Source organism: Gallus gallus, chromosome 1 (assembly GCF_016699485.2).
Source record: "Gallus gallus isolate bGalGal1 chromosome 1, bGalGal1.mat.broiler.GRCg7b, whole genome shotgun sequence".
NCBI lineage: Eukaryota > Metazoa > Chordata > Aves > Galliformes > Phasianidae > Gallus > Gallus gallus.
Genome location: NC_052532.1, coordinates 10206427 through 10225713, shown reverse-complemented (window position 1 = coordinate 10225713; position 19287 = coordinate 10206427). Strand labels below are relative to the sequence as shown.

Here is a 19287-nt window from a genome sequence, read left to right as displayed (position 1 = left end):
CTCTTTGCCATGGGCTGGTTGCTAACCAGTAGATCAGGCTGCCCACGGACTCTCCAACCTGGTCTTGAACACCTCAGGGATGGGGCATCCACTGCTTCTCTGCGCAACCTGTTCCTGTGCCTTTCAGTCTGCAAGAGCACACTGCTGGCTCATGTCCAGCTTTTTGTTCCCCAGACCCCTAAATCCTTCTTCACAGTGCTGTTCTTACTGAGTTCTCCCAGTCTGCATACATATCTGGGACTGCCCCAACCCAGGTATAACATCCTGAACTTGGCCTCGTTGAACCGCATTAGGTTTATGTGGGCCATAATGCTTATACAGATGGTTACAAAGTACAGAGGCATAGTTGTTGTCATAGATGGAAATGTATTTTTCAGGGACATTAAAAATGAATAATAAGAGATTTTTACAAACTATTTTCTAAATAGAAGGCTACAAAATTTATTCATTTGTGTATAACTGTATAAAATGATTAATTTCTCTTGATATTTGAAACAATGTTTAGTAGTGTACTGGCAAATATTAAAATAAGTTAATTTATCAAACAATTCCCATGGTGTTACTGCTTAAATTTACTTAAATTCTTTTTTTTTTTTCTTTTAAATTTCATGACTAATCATTCAGGCTAAGTAAAGAGTATAAAACACAGCTGTCAACACATTTCTGCTGGTAGATCAGAAGTTCATTCTAAACAGAGAGTATATCACCAAAGATGTTTTTATACGCCAAGACTTTTTAAATCATTTTGATCATTTAATACTTCTAATTGTGATCAGTGGTCTCATGGGTATACTGAACATCCATGTACAGGATCAGCCCCTGAAGTAATTATCAAGCCTGTGTGAACATAACACTGACTAGAATTTCAGTCAAGTATATATTCAGACATATAAATTATTTTAATCCAAACCTGAAAATGTGAACACATATGTTTTTTAAAACATTCTCTGAATATGATTCTGAAGATCTCTGATGGTAACAAGTAATTTTATCATTCATTTTCATTGATTACTATGTAAACCCTTTAAAACTAACCAAATAAAACATTTGGTGTCTGTGTAAATGTTCGGTTTCCTGCTTTTCGGTATAGTGCAGCTGACTTAAGGCTTAGGAGTATAGTGAATTTATCAACAAAATACCAAATAGCTATAAGATACTCTTACACTGCTAGATAATTCACACTAAGTAACATTATGTAGATTTCAATTTAGCATATGTGTACTAAAATCAAATTAAGTGCTGCTGCTTGTGTTTCTATACACAGGAACTTTATACACCTTTGCCTTTCTCATTAGGAATGATTGCAGAATAATTTTCTTGTGATATTGTCAAATCCAATTAAAAGAATCTTTTGCCACTGGGAAGTAAAACTCATTTTGACCTAAAATTATGTTGAGTGAAAATTTCAATAAAGATTAAGCAATTGGCATTCCACAGGCTGAGCTGGCATTGCTCTCCTGGATTCCATAGATGAGAGAGAAATCCCATACTAATGACTGTTGGATTTTTTAGCCTTTTGTATGGTGTGATCTTACTAAAAAGAATGTTGAATATTTAGAAATATCACTGCTCTAGAGAATAAATTGTTTTCATTTTCTTGTTTCCCTCTTTTTATTTTTTAAGTTCAAGCTTTTTAAATCGCGTTCTTGTGACTGTTATTTCTGGACTGCGAAGGAAAACATGTAACAGCTACTACAGATACTGAATGAGCAACAACCACTGACTAATATTTTGAGAACAGCCAAAAATTCAGGCTGCAAATGTTAATCTGATGAAGAAGAATTGCTTTATTCTCTGTAAGGGAATTCCAGGAGGAGATCAGTCTGAAAATCTAAACGAATCAGCCTCAAGCATGGGAAAACTGCACTTCTAAACCATAACCCAGGTCCATCTCAAAACGTTTGCATCAAAGACTTGGATATCTTTTGTGTGACAGAAATAAATTCATGAGTCTTAGGGAGAGGTTTTGATAGTTATTAACAGTTCAACAGAGCAGAATGAAAGTATGAGCTCTGAGAAGTTCTACACAGTTAATTGCTTTTCTACTGCATAACCCAAGTCTGCAGAAGAAACTACATATGAAGATGACTGGCAAGTGAAAGTGCTACACATCATCAGTGCACAGAGGATTCAGAATATTAAAGGAAAAGCCTTACATTCTTGGGATGGGAAACAGATTATTCTCTCCTGTGGCACTGCTGCTGCCTTCACTATCCATGCTGTATCCACTGCCAAAGCTACTGACTGACGAGCCAGTGGAGACAGAACTTTCTGCAGGTCGGTGGTTAGTAGACCTTGCTGTACAGACAGGAACAATGGGTTACAAAATGCCTTCTAAAAAATCACTGTCATCCACATTAAGAAAAAATGGAATTTATCAAAATGATATGCTGTAAAGTCTTTTACTTTTTTACTTTACATTCCAGTGTTGTGGTATCATCTTTTGCAGATAATGTTTATTTTCACATAGAATGTGGTCTAAACCAAACAGAGCATCGCCAGAATATTTTTCTTCATTCATGATAATAGTTCAAATCAATGGCCTGAAGGAAAGGAAGAATGGGTTAGATTGATTAACACTGCTTTTCTGATTAAAGTCACAGAAAACCAGTAATTCGTCCAAAACATTTTGTAGGGTAATCCTTTAAATATGGTGGGCCTTCCTCTTGTTCTTCATGAAACATTCATTAAATTTTATGATTTTGAGGAAACTGAAAGGAAATATATGTATAACATCAGTAGTCATAGAAGCTGTATGAAGACCTCCACCCCCCTCTGACATAACATTGTAACCATACTATATTTCTCAACTGCTTCTACCTATCTGGATATCTCTTATTGTCTGCCTGGAACTTCAGTGCACGTATATTGATGGGATTACACTACTCGTGCTTAAAACACTTTGTTGCATGTCAGATGTATTATTTTGTGTTTTGGATACTGTTGTATAACATAAACAAATTTCTCAGTTTTCAGTCTTTAGCAAGTTGAGAAATATACGCAAGAAAGAAGACGCAGTGACATGACACATAATAATCAATTTACACAAACAGTAGAAAGATTGCTCATATAAAATAATGAAATTATCAGGGAAATATTAATATAAATCTTTTGATTTAATTTTTAAGTTTCACATAGTATATCTACTATTGTCATGCTTAATCTTTTTCTACTGATTGAGCATATATACCTAAGATAAAATACTTTGCTGTAAATTTATTATTCTGTGAATCCTTAGTGAGGTTTTCTCTTACTTTAGTGAACTGTGAAACAGTAATGCAAGCAGTTAAAAGAGATCCTACTTTAAGTTAGAATTTAATCAAATATCTAAATGGAAATTACTTAAATTACTTCAAATAAGAGCCAGAGCCCCAGTGGTGTCCTGCTTTAAGATGGTAACCAAGATTATTTTTGCATGACTGGATGAATAATATTTTTGATGAAGACCGCTGAATGCTTCCTAATGTGGGACCAGGAAGCTGAATGTGATTCTTCTAATGTACTGTAGAAACAGATTAATAATTGACACTGGATGAAAAGAATGAAGCATTTCACATGCCATTAGTCCTTGGGACAAACAGTCTCGTAAATCGCTTTTTTAAACTCTATTAACTTCATCTGTTTCACTAATGCCTACATCATTACAGAAGGAATCTGTCAATCTAAATTATTTTTAGACAAAAAAAAAATATTATTTAGCTCAAATTCTTGACTATGTACATTAATGAAAGGTTATCTTTTTTGAATGATAATGCAAATTAATAAACTGTAAAATCATAATGTTATTAGCAGATACTTCCAGTATCTCATCTGGAGGAAAAGACATCCTTGTTTTTGCAGCACAGGCAGACAGACCACTACAGTACTCTCTCTTCAGATAGCTATCAGCGTTAGCTACTCTATCATTTTCATTCTGTGGTGCTGCGAGTGAAGTCTTGTGATTAAGTTCACATGTCAGGAAACTGGTGTTGGGAAATGCTGGGCAAGAGAGATTCTGGAGAAGAGAGGTCAAGCTCCCTTTTAGAAGGCACTAAGTCAGCTTCCATATACTAAACAGCCTGTGTTGGAGCTTTATTATGCTTGCCCAAACTAAACCATCACCTCAGTTCTCACAATGGTTGAATGAGTCACCTGTATGATTTCTGATATCTGTTTGGGGTTTTGAGATTACTTTTTTGTAGTTCTTATTTGTTGTTGTTATTCTTGGTTGGTTGGTTGGTTGGTTTTTAGTGATGACATGACAAATGCCTCATAGACGAGGACAATCTGGATAGCTACACATCTGCAAAACCCATGGAAGCAAAGGCAGTATAATGTTAGCACAGAAAGCGTATCTAGTCCTGTTAAGAATGCGTTTACTCAGTAGGACATAGATCTTCACCATAACATTTGTGGTTCAAAGGGTGGTTCATATCTGGGCTCATATTTATATTGATTTTATTGTAAAATGTACTGCCTGAACTCATTTAGTATAACTGGTGGATTTCTAAAACCAGTAAGGATCTAAAAACTAGTTAAACATGTCCAAAAAGCTTGAATCCAGCCTTTATTACAGGTTTAGAAGTTTTTTACATCCATTATTAATCAAAATGTAATCATTTCCTCTGACAGAGCTATATCCTAATGAGACATTCAGTGCTATATTTTTAGTTTCTCTACCATTTTGTCTAATTTAAGTTTTTTCTGTATTGATCATTTTCTGAAATATCTCTTGCTGAAGGGGTATAATGTGCCTAAATTTAGATAAACTATGGGATTTTGAAAATTCTAAAGTTCAAAGTTTCATTTTTTTTTCTATCTTCTATATGAGAGCAATGAACTACATTAGTTTGAAAGAGGAGATGAAATTCAAAAATAGATTTACAGATGTTTCTGTGAAAATAATAAAAAAAATCTAGGTACAGAGAACTTCTCCATAACTCACGAAACATCACATGTTCTATATATCTGTAGTTCTTACAGACAAATGGAAACCTGTAAACTGCTGCTGCTGGACATATGAGGAGTTTGTATATGAAATGCTGCTGCTGCTGCTGCTGGATATATGAGAAAGCTGATGAAGGTGATGCCTGCAATATTTTGTCTGAGTTAGAATAACTGTGTTAGCTTTGTACTCTGCCAAGTTTATACATTCATTTCCAGTTGTACCCCTTGTTTTCAAACAAACACAAATGTTGTCTTAGGAACATCACAGGAAAGGCTGAATTCATTATGATGCTCTTCCAGTCTTATTAGACTAAGTTAGGTCTGTGAAGTTAAATACTTTGCTATTGATTCTCTCTAGTATTTTGAGGTACAGAGTTTAGATACTCCTTTCTGGTACCACAGAGGTGCCTGATAATGCAAGACATAGTCTTGTTTTGCCTAAACGTACAGCATTTATGTGAATAAGAATCTGTTCAAGGACAACTGCCATCTTTTGTCTATCACGCACACACAGTATAGAAGAGCTGTGTCTTATTCCTTCCTTGCCCTTTGTTTTTCCAAATTACTTCCCAATCCCTCAAAAAAATGGTTTAGCTTCTCATGTTCAAGGTGTTGCTGCCAATTACACCTGATACTGATGAAAAGACTCCGAAAGCTTCAGTAGATGGAAAAGACTAAGTTTAACTGAAAATCATTATCAAACATGATAATTTGGCTTCTTACTTGGAGAGAAGAAATATTCTTTGCAACTCCTTCTTTGTTCTCTGTTTATTCTTTTAAAAGGATATTTCATGTTTTCTAAGTATTGTAACTTCAGTGATGCCTGGGCTGTCCAGCCATTAGGCTGTGATGAACAGATATCGGAAATGAAAGATTAGTGCTCTAACACGTGCTGCTTCCTCTGAAAGATTGAACAGAATTTCTGCTATTGTTGAATTGGTGTTCTGTTGATTTCACTTTCATCCATCAATAGTACTTCTGTGAGTTCCCCTACTGAGAGGAAACGTTCTCTACTTGTTGTTGCGTCTCTAGTTGTGTTTATGGGTAGAGATTTGATACTTAGTAGCCAGCAATGCAGTGCTAATATTAGCACTTCATAATACTTTTTCTACTATCTTTTCAGCAGGGTGGCATGGGCAAAAGTTTCAGTTCAACCACTCTTCTGAATTGTACACAAATACTTGGAAGAGTTCTTGATTCCGTAAAGGGATTCTTCCAAATTCTACAGAATTGGGAAATAATGCTGTCCCTGATGTAAGACTTTTTATCCTAGAGTGATCATGATGAAACTGATACATTTTTTTATTCAGTATTGTTTACAAAGAAAAAAAAAAGTTCCTTTGACAGAATAATATCCATCCACATATTCCCTAATGTCTTCTTGGAAAAAGATTCATGATTTAAGAAAATTTGGCTTATGGACACAGCAGGGAAAACAGGTAAGTCCTGCTGTCGTATATATTGAATTCAAAGAAAAGAAGAGAATTGAAGATACCACCTTTTTTTTTTTTTTTTTTCCTATAAATCTGGTTTTTCAATAAAGGTTTTTGTTTGTTTGTTTGTTTTGTTTTGTTTTGTTTTAAAAAATATAATGTAAGGAGGATATTCACACAAAACCTTTTGCCATGAAGAGTCAAATCAGTCAGAAGCAAAAGAGAAACTGTCAGCCACTTCAGCTATCCTTCTAGAGTGAACAGATGTGGGGGAAAAGGGAAAAAAAAAGGAGAATAATACAAAAAAGCATGACTGAGAAATTCTGTGAATAGAACAGCCTCAGCTTTCTCCTGGTCATTAAATTGCAGAAACTGTGTTTTCTTCCTTTCAAATGTATATTCCACTTCTCAGGTATCTGTTTGGAAGTGACAACTCAACTATCAAAACACATCGAGAAAGACAGTCCAGTTTGTAATCCAAACAGAAAAATGTCTTTTAGCCAGCATTCAACATTAAGCCTTGAGATTTTGCCTTTAATTGTCTGAAAAAGAGTTATCTTGAGCTTGCAGTCTTGTGACAAGCCCTGAGCAACAAAGAGGGCTGACACCAACCTGTACAGCAATGCAAGTCTACAGAAGCAGGTGAAACCACATATCTACTTTGGATACTTATCAGCCTGGACCGATAATGTCACACACACTGTCTTCAGGCAGAAGATTGTCTATTATTCACTCTCTTTCGTCTTCTTTTTAAATATACCATACTCTCACTGTCCCAAACTTGCTGTTTACATACTTTTAAGAAGATTTTGCTAGCAATATAAAGAAGTACTGTTCCAACTTGATCTATGAAGTTCTACAGAGATAACTAAATTCTGTTGATGGGTCTGTCAGCTGCATGTTTTGTGAACATCCAACAGAGTAAAGATATGGAATAAATAACCAGTGAGAAATGCCCAGAGTACTTTAAAACCAGAGTACTTTAGATCATGGTCTCACCTATTTCAGCCATATTTGTATATCAGGCACACTTTGACCACACACCAAGAAGCGATATTTTGTGAGTTTTCTACTTAACTTTTTGCAGAGTAATTTACCGTTTGAAGTGAGTAATGGTGGAAGAATAGCTCTAATCTGAAAATGTGGTAATGGTATTTCTTTACCCAGCAAAGCAATTCTGATGAAATGATTTTTTTTTTTTAATGTGCTCCATAGGCTTCAGCTACTGTGTAATAGACTTTTGAAATAGTTATCAAATGAAGAATCCGAGCAATTTCCTGGAATTCAATGTCAGCTTAAAATGGTGGAAGAGTAAATAGCAGGAATAGTCAAAGCATAATGTGCCAACTTTTAGACTAAAACAGGACTCAAAAGAGCCTCAGATTACTGCTGTCTGCAAAGAGTGAGGACATACTGTTCTTGTTTTGATAATGATTCTTGGAAATGGGTTATTTGTAGGAACGTGAAAGCCTTTTATCTTGGAAAGTAAGAAACTGGTGGAGGAGTTTATATAAAACAGCTTTGGGCAATAAATTACATGTGTGAAGTTAGTATCCTAAATTACTGTAGGAACTGAAAACATATCATTGCCTATTAAAAGTATGAAAATGGGAGCCCAGATAAGGAGATATTTAAATCCACAGTCAGTCCAGTACAAAAGATTTACAGAACCTAGGAATCAGTTTCCATTCACTGTACATTGTTGTGAACACCAGTTTGCAATAAAGATAATTTCTGTTGATTTTAATATTTTATTATATTTTATTATTATATTTTATTTTATTGTTACGTTGTTAGAAATTACAATGTGTTGGCTCAGACCTGTATCATGGATTTTACACTGATAACAATATCCTATTGATAAATAAGTCAGACCACATTTTTGTGTAGCTTTAACCTGTTGCTATACTGACACTTAAGTGAACTCTTGCCAAAGTTGGTGTATGCAGGAGCCAAAAGCAGGCATATTGCCTTTTGAGCTAAGGTTTTTTTTTTTTTTTTTTTTTTTTTTTTTTTTGTTTGTTTGTTTGTTTTTGAGCTGGAGGTCTTCAAGAGGTGCAATTTGACAGACTATGTGATCTGAATACACTTACTAAAATGTTTATGCGCAGTGTATTACTAACTATTGTCTCAACTTTTAAAATTGTTGACTCATAGAGAAAATCCGTCTCTCCTACCAGCATTAGCTCTAATAGTAGACCATTCTCTGACCAACATAATCATTTGATACACAACTATTTGGGAAGTAATATCTTCCTACGTTATCACAAAAAAAGATGTTGAGTGGCAATGGAAAATGTAGAAGATGAAATGTTCTATATGAGATGGGAGACATGCATTAGTTAGTTTTTTTGTTTGTTTGTTTGTTTTTCCAGAAAATGCTGTGATTTCAAAATGCCAGAAGTTTTGGGTTGAAGAGCTTTTGGGCTGAAGAAACTTTGTCACATTAGGTGAACATACCTATTGAGTATAGTACAGAAAAAATGATAGAATTTGCTGTCACTACCTCCTTGTGATATCTTTCTGTTATCAGTAGATATGTTGGGATCTTTAACTGAAATACAGTCTATTTTCATTTTTCTTGAACATTTGCTAATTCAGGTCAGGAGCAGAGCAGTACTTTCCTCCTGGTGTTTGTTTTACATGTGCCAAGCAACACAAGGGGTACACATTAAGCAGCTAAAAGCTCTGATCTCTGTTGGCATCTACCATGATCTGCATATTCAAGCAAGAACATATTGACTCAGCCTATCTCTCATGAGTGCCAGTTTGGAAGAGTAGAAAGAAATTCATTAGAGTACAATGATATCCAGGTCTAGACTATGCACTTAGCTATTCAAATACTGATATATTGTGCTCCAAGTATCCTAGGAAGAAACAGAGTAGTCTTCTAAATATTCTCTTATTTGGTTTTAAAATATGTTTTTCCATTGAGTATTTGATATTTTAAAGTAATAAATTTAAAAAATGTAAACAGTATATTTTGGGGCAAAACTAACACATCTCCTCTGCAAATAAAGACAGACACCCCATTGAATTATACCCCTTAGGTAGGTATATAAAACATCTGTGTAGATACCAAAGCTACGTATGAAACTGAATACTTTAAAAATGGCCATTTGTGTGTGTGAGGTGGAGTTAGTGCACCTTCCTATTTCATTTGCTGAATTTACTTCTACTTCTGTTGCTGTAGTGAAATTATGTTCTTCATTATCCTTCTCACTTGTATTATTAGAAGTTATTAAAACTAAGCTATGTAGTTTATTTCTTTTTAACTATTATCTGTGTTAGAAAAGGCTTTCTACATAAAATCAGGAAATAACTATTGCATATGCACCTGCATTTTTATATGCATATATACAGAGAACCAGTAATTATAATATTTGAAATTATTTAATTATCTAGAGAACTCTAAAATCATTTATTATTCTTTAAACATAAGTGACCTACCAATAAATTTCCACATAACAGGCAAGATCCTTCTGCGGGATAAACTACTGACATAAAAGCAGATGATGGGCTGATTTATGCTATCTCAAAAACTGACTAATCTGGTGGATAAACCCTAATACACAGTTTATGCTGAAAGGAATGTGATTAATTTTATGTGAATGTATAATCGGCTGCGATTCAAATTTTTCACAGAAATGAATTCAATTTAACTTAAACTTCTGTCTCCCTCTGGCTTGCTTCCCTTGTTGCTTCTGTCTTCAAAGGATTTACTCTGAAATTTTATTGTTCCTTTCTGAAAGGTGTGAGGGGAATGTATATTGTGCAATTTGTTTAGTTGCAGATTGCACTCTTATCTCTCACAGGCAACAAGGACACTATACTTCAGGGTATATTTTTAATTAAGTGCTGTAGTTAAATATTGGCTTTTACAAATGTGCTGGACAAAGTCTTCTGTTGTAGCTTCACCTTAATTTTAAAACAGATTAATTAAAATACATTTTTTACTGTTTAAAATAAAGAAATAGTTCAGTCTAGTAAACTTAAGGGGATGTACACCCTCCTCATTCACAGCATTGTGAGTGATGTTTTTGTTTATGATTCCCTTTTTACTTCTCATCAGAAATACAATTAACTTAATAACTAATAAAATGTATTCTATGGGAAAGGTCATAGGTCCAGAAGTAGAGAACAATTTCTTTTGTGCATTCTGAGGGTTCTTTTTGTTTGGTTTTGTTTAAGTGGCATTCCAATTCACGAGAAAACAAAAAACAAAAAACAAAACAAAACAAAAAACCCACAATGCTAAGTTAAAGGAAGAAACTCTTTCTAAGGGTTCTCTTAAGTTATGTGTGGAAGGACTGATAAATATACAACAGAGTAGATTTTTTTCCCGTCACTGTTGGGGAAATATCACTATATTGCTACTACAATGTATACTTGGCTTGAAAAAACAGCCATCTTAAAAGGTGATATTCTCCAAAAAAAATTAGATAAATTAATGTGATAATAATATTAATAATAATAATAATAATGTTCTACTTTATCTGTAACGGCTTTCTTAAGAAAGGGCTTTTAACTTTAGTGACAAAAAATGCAAAATCAGTCCTTATCAACTTGCTAAGTCAACAGCTCTATTTCATAAAACCAGAGGCCAATAAAATAGATAGTGATGGGGGTGGGTAACACAACCATGAAGCACCCCTGCAGGATTGGACTTACAAACTCATGATGCCCTATTATTTATTATGTGCAATTGTCTCAACTTTTAGAATTGTTGAATTAAAGGAGAAATCTCTTTCCTTCACCTCTTCTTTTTCACTCAAATAACTTTGGAAATTGATTTATCTTGGTGTCTTTTTAATTTCAGCTGATAACCATTCCTGGTTTAATTTAAACACTCCACAAAACTGAAGATAACTAATCAATAACCCTCAGAATTGTAATTATTAGCCCACCTTACACAAATAAATTAGAACAAACTAGTTTTTGAGTAGTAAGAAGCCCAAGGTTCTCACAGTCTGAAACCAAACTTGTCAAAATTGTGAAGGCCTTTGTGCATTACCTGCATTTGTCCAAAGTAAAAAGACAACAGTACAATGTGTTTCTGTAGTAACTCCAACCTCATTAATATATCATTGATATAAATTATGGCTCTTATTCCTAGGTCTCTATAACACGCTTCTAAAATTTCTCTCAGCCAAATGTATATTGATACATATTCTTTTCAGAGTTTCGAAAGTAAAGATGCTAGCAGAACAGTAGCAATTAAAGCCAATAGCCTGGATCTTTATCCTAAAATTGTGTGTGAACCTTGCTTCCACCTCATATCATAAGCAAAAGAGCTTAGCATTGTTTCTCTCAGCCAAAATACATTGTTAGACTATAAGTCTTTACGAAAACTGTCTACAAACATGACACCATAAAAAGTCATGAGTTATGTAGATTTCTATGGTATACATTCCAGGAATAGGATGGATCTTTCAGTTACAGTACCTGAACTATTGTCATGATCTACTCCAGGCTCTGCCTGAACTGAGTGTTGGAAGCTGAGATGTAGAGTCTGGCCACATGCATGAGTGTAGGAATATATTTTTAAAGAAGCTTTCTTAAAGCTTTCAGAGAAGATACAACTCAATGTTTCTAAATGCAATACTTAAAAATACTAGTTATATTTACCCTTGTTAATTTGCCATTTCTCCCTCACACTATTTAATGACTCATTGTGTTTAGTGTATATCATCTGAAATATCATGCCCTCTTTCTCTCTTACATTCTCAACTATAATTTATTGCTCATGGTATATAATAGCATCAGCCAAAAAATCTGCAATGATTCCTTTGAGGTTGGAAAGGGAATACACACAAGAGAAGATCTGGGAGTCCAATCTGTAAGTTTATTTGGATAATCCCTCTGATTCCTTGAAAATAACCAAAATGTTCCAGAAGTCAATAGAACAGTGTCAATTTGAATCAGCTGAGATTCTGGCTCTTTATTTGTGATGAATGGTTAAGTTGATGATATATAGAATTTAGATTTGATGAACAGATGCCTACAAGTGGAAAGTAAGAAACTGATTGAGCTATACATGGATAGAAACTTTCCTTTCCACTGGTTGGGTTAAAAAATTATCTATGCCTATGGCATAACAATACTGGGAGAGAAAAAAGAAATTGTAATGTTCCAATTAGAATTCCAGAAACAAAATGTGCAATTAGTTTTTTGTCACAGGGTATGTTTAATCATGCTTAAACAGTCTAACTTGGTTGCGTGCTCACATTAGCTGACAACATGAGGAAAACTATACAAATTTTCAAGAGAAGTCCTCCAGTGGAATGGAAGTATATATGTATTTTGTTTTGTAACAATTCTTAGCATAGTTTTTTTTTTTTTTTTTTTTTTTTTTTTGTTATGCAATTATGTGCTGATGTGGAAAAATCAAGCAGAGTTCTTGATTCATGTTAACATTTACAGCACTTAATGGAAGGATAAAATAAATAATTAAATATTGCAGCAAATTAGTAGACATGGCAAGAAGGATTTGGGATGTGTTTTGTTTCTTAACCATGCCCTTCTGCTCACCTCCTTCAGGCTTGACTGGTCCATCAGACATCACTTTCCTGAGGGCTAGTTGGCTTTGGTCTTTGTTGTCATTGGCTGGTGGAGGCAGATTGTCAGACTGAGTTCTTTGAATAGGGAGGACTCCTGCTATGCTGTGTCTGTGCTGCTTCCTGGCATGATTAGATTGACCGCTTTTATGTGCTGCTGTGGCAGTGTGGGTGAAATGGAAACCCAGAGTATGTATCCTCAGATGGAACCAGCTTAAATGTTATTCATGCAAACAGAGGTGTTTTTTTTCTGTATTTAAATAAGTAGTGTTTTCAAACACCAAAGAGACACCACATGCACAGCATTAAAGAGTACTAAAACTGGCTGTTTCTTTTATTAATGATGGTGAAGGCAAGGGAAATCTTTTCCCCCTAGTTTTTGCATTACATTATGGTAAGTTTATGGCACATCAACAAATCCTGAAGACAAACACAATGAATCCACAGTCAGAGAGTTTGATTTGCCATTAATTAAACCCTCAACTAACAAACAGATGCTGGTATGATAGCTATGGAGAGCTATCCTCTTGAATGTGAAAGTTCTAATTTATTAATCTATTTAAAGATGTCAGATAAAACCCATCCTGACCTATTAATCAATGTGTGGCAGAAAAATTCCTAGAAAGCCTGTATAATAACAACTGACTTAGCTCTAAATTCCAACTTTGATAACATGGTAACACTGTCAAAAACTACTTGTTAATTATTTTGTGTGCTTAATAGTTTTCTGTATTGCTGTTCTGCTTATCACTAATGTTTTTATGTGAGAGATAAAGAAGGTTGCTTTACATTTCCCTTCCAAAAGCTGTTAGATACAACCATGTTTCAAAAATTGGTATATTAGTTATGCTGTTAAAAAACTTTTCTTCCAACTTCAAATCTTTTGTATATGGTACTGTCCTGCTTGATTACTATTCATAGGTACAGCTTAATGTTAGTGTGTTCTCGGTACCTGTGTGCAACTTGCAAAACTGGCAACTGCATCTCTGCAGGTTTTTGTTACTTAATTGGTAGCTATTTAGTGACATCAAAGCATCATCACACCGTGGAACTCTCTGTGAGTCATGCACAGCTGTGAAATATCATGGACCATGAGTGAAGGAAGTGATGGAGAAACAGCCAGTTTCACTGCAGTCTATATAAATTAAAATAAATAAATAAAATACATCTAAATACAAGAGTATATTGTAATTATATGTATTCACACACGGGCACACAAAGAAACACATTGAAAGAGTGAGCACAGTGTGCCAAGAACAGAAAAAAAAAAAATAGCCAAGAGGGAAGGACAGCAGGGAAAAAGGCAACAGATGAACATTAAGCTGCCATGCTGAGGAATTTATTTGCGTCTTTTACTTGGTTGAAGGCGAAGCTGTTGGACAGCTGCTTCAGCAGCGGCGATGGCTGCCCCAGCGTCTTCAAGGTGGGTTTGAGTGACGCTGGTTTTGCTTTGGCTGCGGGATGGCCCATGAGAACGTAGATGTCCTTCAGAAGAAGATTTGGAGCTCCCTGGACTGCTGTGGGATTTCTCAATGGTGGGCACCTGCATGTCTACCAAAGAAATGGAGAAGTGCAACTGTTGCAATTGTTTATTAAAAACAAACTCATTTTCTTTCTTTCACTTTGCCATCCTAGTTACATTCTAGAACAAAGAATAAAGATTAAGCTGTGCAACACCATTCAGGGTCTTGGGACATACTGTGATTAGGAAACTCTCATTAAGAACCTGTTTCTATTTCCTCACCATTTCCCAGGGAATAATTCATTTATTATTGGACTTCTAACATCTGTTAATTATGCTTCCTGAACTGGTCCACTCTGGTTGATTAGAAGTAGACTAAAGCCTGATTTGTTTCTTGCTTTCTACTTCACTAGCGTGTGCAGAATAACCAGTATCCCTTATGCTGGTAATCGAATCTTAGGTAATGCAAGCAGATTTACTCTCTCTCCTGAAGAATGATTGGTCTAATATCTTGTGTACTAACTTCTGATTTGGATGTAGATCTTACATAGACACCAATTGCTACCAAAACGTAGCACTGAAGTAGAAAGGAGATGGAGCAAAGCCTTATCTCTCAGAGGTTCTCATCTGGATTGTATTTTGGAATGCAATTGTGTTGATATTGCAGATGTTTCTTTAAGAGGGCACTGGCCCCTGAGTACTTAGTATTAAAAAAAAAAAAAAAAGAAAGAAAGAAAAAAAGAAAAGAAAAAAAAAGAAAAAGATAAATTTCTTGGAGCAGAAGACATTGAGATCAATTCTCCTTTTGTAAGCACTACTAAAATTCTACTATATCAGCTCCACTGATTTCCATTGTAATTTAGATATACTACAGCCCATTATTATCGACTAGAGATGCATATGCATTATTATAGTATAATAGCTATTCTATAAAATATTAATGTGGCATTGATGGAAGATGAAATGCCATAGAATATTTAAAGAACATGAAAAATTGAAAGTTAAAGACATATTGAATTTAGAAAAAGTTACCAGAAAAAAAATAGTCACAGAATCTATAGAAGATGTAAGATCATATAGCTTAAAGGGTGATGTTTTAATGACACAAATACTCAATGAGCTTGTTAGCATGGATTGGGCCAAACTAAGCATTAGCACAATGAATTAACCACAGAGAGAAATAAGATTTTAATAAAAGTGTATGCAAATTTCATAACAGTATCTTTATTTTTTCCATTAGAACTCAGAAATAGCAAATGTTTTCCTGTCACCTGGGAAAAAATTCAAATCAAGTGCACTGAGTTACTCCTACCCTTGGAAGGGTCTGGGAAGATTCCATGACTCCTGCTCTTGATGACAGATGGTTTTGGAGATTGCTGGCTATTCTGTCCGGAATGAGATTTCCCATGATCAATGTTCTCACTCTGTTCTTTCAAAGGATACCACCGAGGAGTGTTGTCAAGCTGAGAGACACTGGACAAGTCGATCAATACCTGTAAGTGAACCAAAACACAACATACAGCCTATATCTGATCTATTAATGATGGTGTACGGCAGAGGCATCTACAGTTCTGCTAGCAGAAGCCACAATCAATCAAATATAAGCATTTCAAAGTATAAAAGGTTGGGTGCTGACAGATTCAGGACTCTGCTCACAGTCTAAACTAGCCTGATGTAAACCAGCTGTGGTTGGAAACCCACATTTATTAGTATGTCATTGTGTATACAGTAATACATCTCAGCAAAATCTTGGTATGGGATACGAGCTTAGACAAAGCTCCGTATCAAGATGACTAAATAGGCTGAGGAGCAGTTTGAGCACTAGCTTGATGGCAAGATTAAAGAGGGTACTCATCATTCTGCCTCTGTATAGACACATCCTAACAGAAGAATTTTGTAGTCACTTTCTTCTTTTTGTCAATATAAAAAAAAGGTGTAAATTATGTTTGTATTTAATAAGGTCTTTGGTACTATGAGACTGGGTCTTGTTCCTTTCAAAATTGAGTAAATCTACAGAATTTGCAACAGAAAAAGAAAAGAACAGGGAAACTTTTGCATTTCAGCGATATAGTTAATAGGCAAACCATGAAAACTTCACTGGAAGGAAAAAGAAGGAAACAAAACCATAATGTGGCAATGAGAAGCAGAGCTTAGTGGGAAAAACAAAAACAAAAACAACAATAAACACAGTAGCTAAAAGTCTGCTCTATGCCATTTACATTGTTAGCTGGAGTTTGAAAAATTTCTTTTTATTTTTTATTTTTTAATTTAAAGAACATTATTACCAATAAAGACCCTTAATGGACTTGTGGTACAGAAAGCAAGGAGGTATAAACTACTAACAGGTCATCACAGTCTTGAATGAAAGAACAGACAAGAATAGCTTTGCATTTGTCACTAAGGTGAAAGAGTTAAAACTAATGTCAGATAGAAGTTTTAAAAGTGCTAGGCAAGGTTTCTTTGGCAGTTTATTGCAAGGCTCTGAATAAAAGGAAGCCTCTTCAAGCTTACAGACAGACAACTTTCCTCATATCTGTTTTTTTTTTTTTTTTTTTTTTTTCCTATGAGGTTAGAAGCTTTTTTTCTTTCCATTTTTTCTTTCATCCTCATAGGCTGTTTATGACCTGGCTTGGTCTCTCTGGTTAAATCTATAAATATTCTGAACAAACAAACTACTTAGCATCCTCTCTAGTATGGTTTTTTGGTAATGGTTTGAGGAATGACTTGGTTAACATGGTTACAAATTGTTCCAACTAGACAATATAGGCTAGTGGCTCTGTTTTGAAGAGAAGAGGGTTTATTCTCACAGATGTGAATCGTGATACACTATTTGACTTTGGTGGCATGCAAGCAGTGATGGCTCCATTCAATTTTCTAGCAGTCTGTGATGCTCAGTGCCATCTGTGCTTGTACTTTTGTGCAAGCCCTTGAAAAAATTCCTTAGGCCAGAATTTGGATATCCTTTATTTGATGTTACTGTGCATTATTCCTCTGGACTTCAAAATACTCCTGAAATACACTGGATAGTCTTCTCCATTTTTCCGTGAAATATTGTTTTCATATTTAATTTTGAATGATTTAACAAATAAAATAATTCTAGAGGTTGAAAATATTTGAAGGCAAAAGTTTAAATCTTCTTCTAGAGTAGCTGCTGAAACATCTGTTTTCTAAATGTCCTAAATAACAATGACGTAAATATTTAGTAAAGCCCTGCTATCAGGTGAAATGCTGAATTTAACAGGAAACCTGATGCAGCATACAGGAAATAAGTAATCATGTAGCCACTTCCTATACATTTTAGTAGTTGTTCAAATAGTGACACTGATTGCTAAGTTTTATAGTAATGCAATTGGACACTGGAGCTGAGCTGAGTGCGCTTTAGCTAAATTCATAAATTCATGCAGACTAAACTGAGTTACTCTGTATAAGAACAGTAATTTGAGCAATTGATTTTTCTGGGCTTCTAATTATGATTCTTTTTGACAATAACATTTTTAATTAGTTCTTTGACATCCTAGTTATTGTTTATAATTCTAAAATATTTATTCATTTGCTTTTAAAAGAGAGACTGCTTCGAATGATCCCTCATCGTGTTCATTATTAATTACTAGTGTATTCAGAATGAGTCTTACAAGATTTTGCCTTCACTTACACATTGACAGTGATGTTAACCATTTTCACTGTTAAAAAGGAGAGCCCGAAGCAGCAAGACCAAATAACTCACCTTGCAGTTAGTTGCACATGGTGTAAACGTGTATCGATAGCATAATTTAATGACTGATACTAACATGCAATTCATCAACTTTCTAACTAGTCAGAAAGAAGGAAAGATACTTACTTCACCAAGGAAGTCATTCGAGGAGAATCTATCATAATCCCAGACAGTTACTTCCAGTGTTTTCTTTTTCAGCTGCAATTAAGTAAAAAAATAAGTAAACCCACTGCCATCATAAACTTCAGATCAAGTGAATGGTGGTTTCATTTAATTATCTTCTGCTTGTACCTTTTTTCATAGTTGTCATCTAGGCAGTTTTGTCTTCCCATTAACTTTGACATCAGGAAAATAATTTGGGGCTATTATTTGCTATCAATACAAATAGGCCTATGTTTTACTCTTTAGGGGTTTCCACATGTTATTTGTGACTGCGTGTGTGCCCACCACAAGAGCCAACATGATTTCAAAGCCCCACTCCTGTATTTTTGCAGCTTTTCTCATAATCAGGATTGAGTTCTTGAACATTTGGCTAAAATGCACTAGAATATGGATTTCCTATGTATTATTTATATAAATAAAACTGAAACAATTTCATCTATGAAGATCTGGCTTTATACTTCTAAAAGTTCAGTGTCATCAATGAACCTTTGCAAGCAGTCCAGATATTCAGGACAAGTTGTACTGCTAGGTAGTAATGACAGCTATCAAAACCTACCATTTGAAGACCTTGTTAAAAATGACAGTTGGGTCAAGCACTGTTTTTTTGTGTTTTTTTTTATCACTGAGTATCATCAAGTCCAACTCCTGGCTCCACACAGGACCATCTAAAATCCAAACCCTATGTCTGAAGAGCATTTTTCAAATGATTTTTGAACTCCAGGAGTTTGAGGCTGTGACTACTGCCCTCAGAAGCCTGTTTCAGGGTCTGATTGCTCTCTTGTTGAGGAACCTAGAACTTTTTCCTTATACCCAATCTCCCTGACACAGCTCCATGTCATGTTTTGGGATCTATCACTGTTGCCAGAGAGATCAGCACCTGTCTCTTTGTGCTCTCTTCATGAGGAAGCTGTAGGCTGCCATGAGGCCTTCCCTTGATTTCCTCTTCTCTAGGCAGAGCAAACTAAGTGACCTTAGCCACTCCTCATACATCTCACCCTCCAGATGCTTCAACATATTCATAGCCATCCACAGGTG

General features: G+C 35.0%; 1 protein-coding gene across 6 annotated transcripts in view; it reads right to left on the bottom strand.

Moving 5' to 3' along the window:
- Nucleotides 1–19287, bottom strand: part of PCLO (piccolo presynaptic cytomatrix protein) — a 330682-nt gene that overhangs the window by 44022 nt on the left and 267373 nt on the right. For 2 of the 6 annotated variants that reach the window (XM_040665417.2, NM_001396406.1), the window contains 5 exon segments: nucleotides 18217–18288; nucleotides 15691–15871; nucleotides 14273–14467; nucleotides 12891–13073; nucleotides 2157–2298 (listed from right to left, as the gene is read on the bottom strand). In XM_040665417.2, the coding sequence (XP_040521351.1) occupies nucleotides 2157–2298; nucleotides 12891–13073; nucleotides 14273–14467; nucleotides 15691–15871; nucleotides 18217–18288 (773 nt within the window). 6 annotated transcript variants of the gene reach the window in all.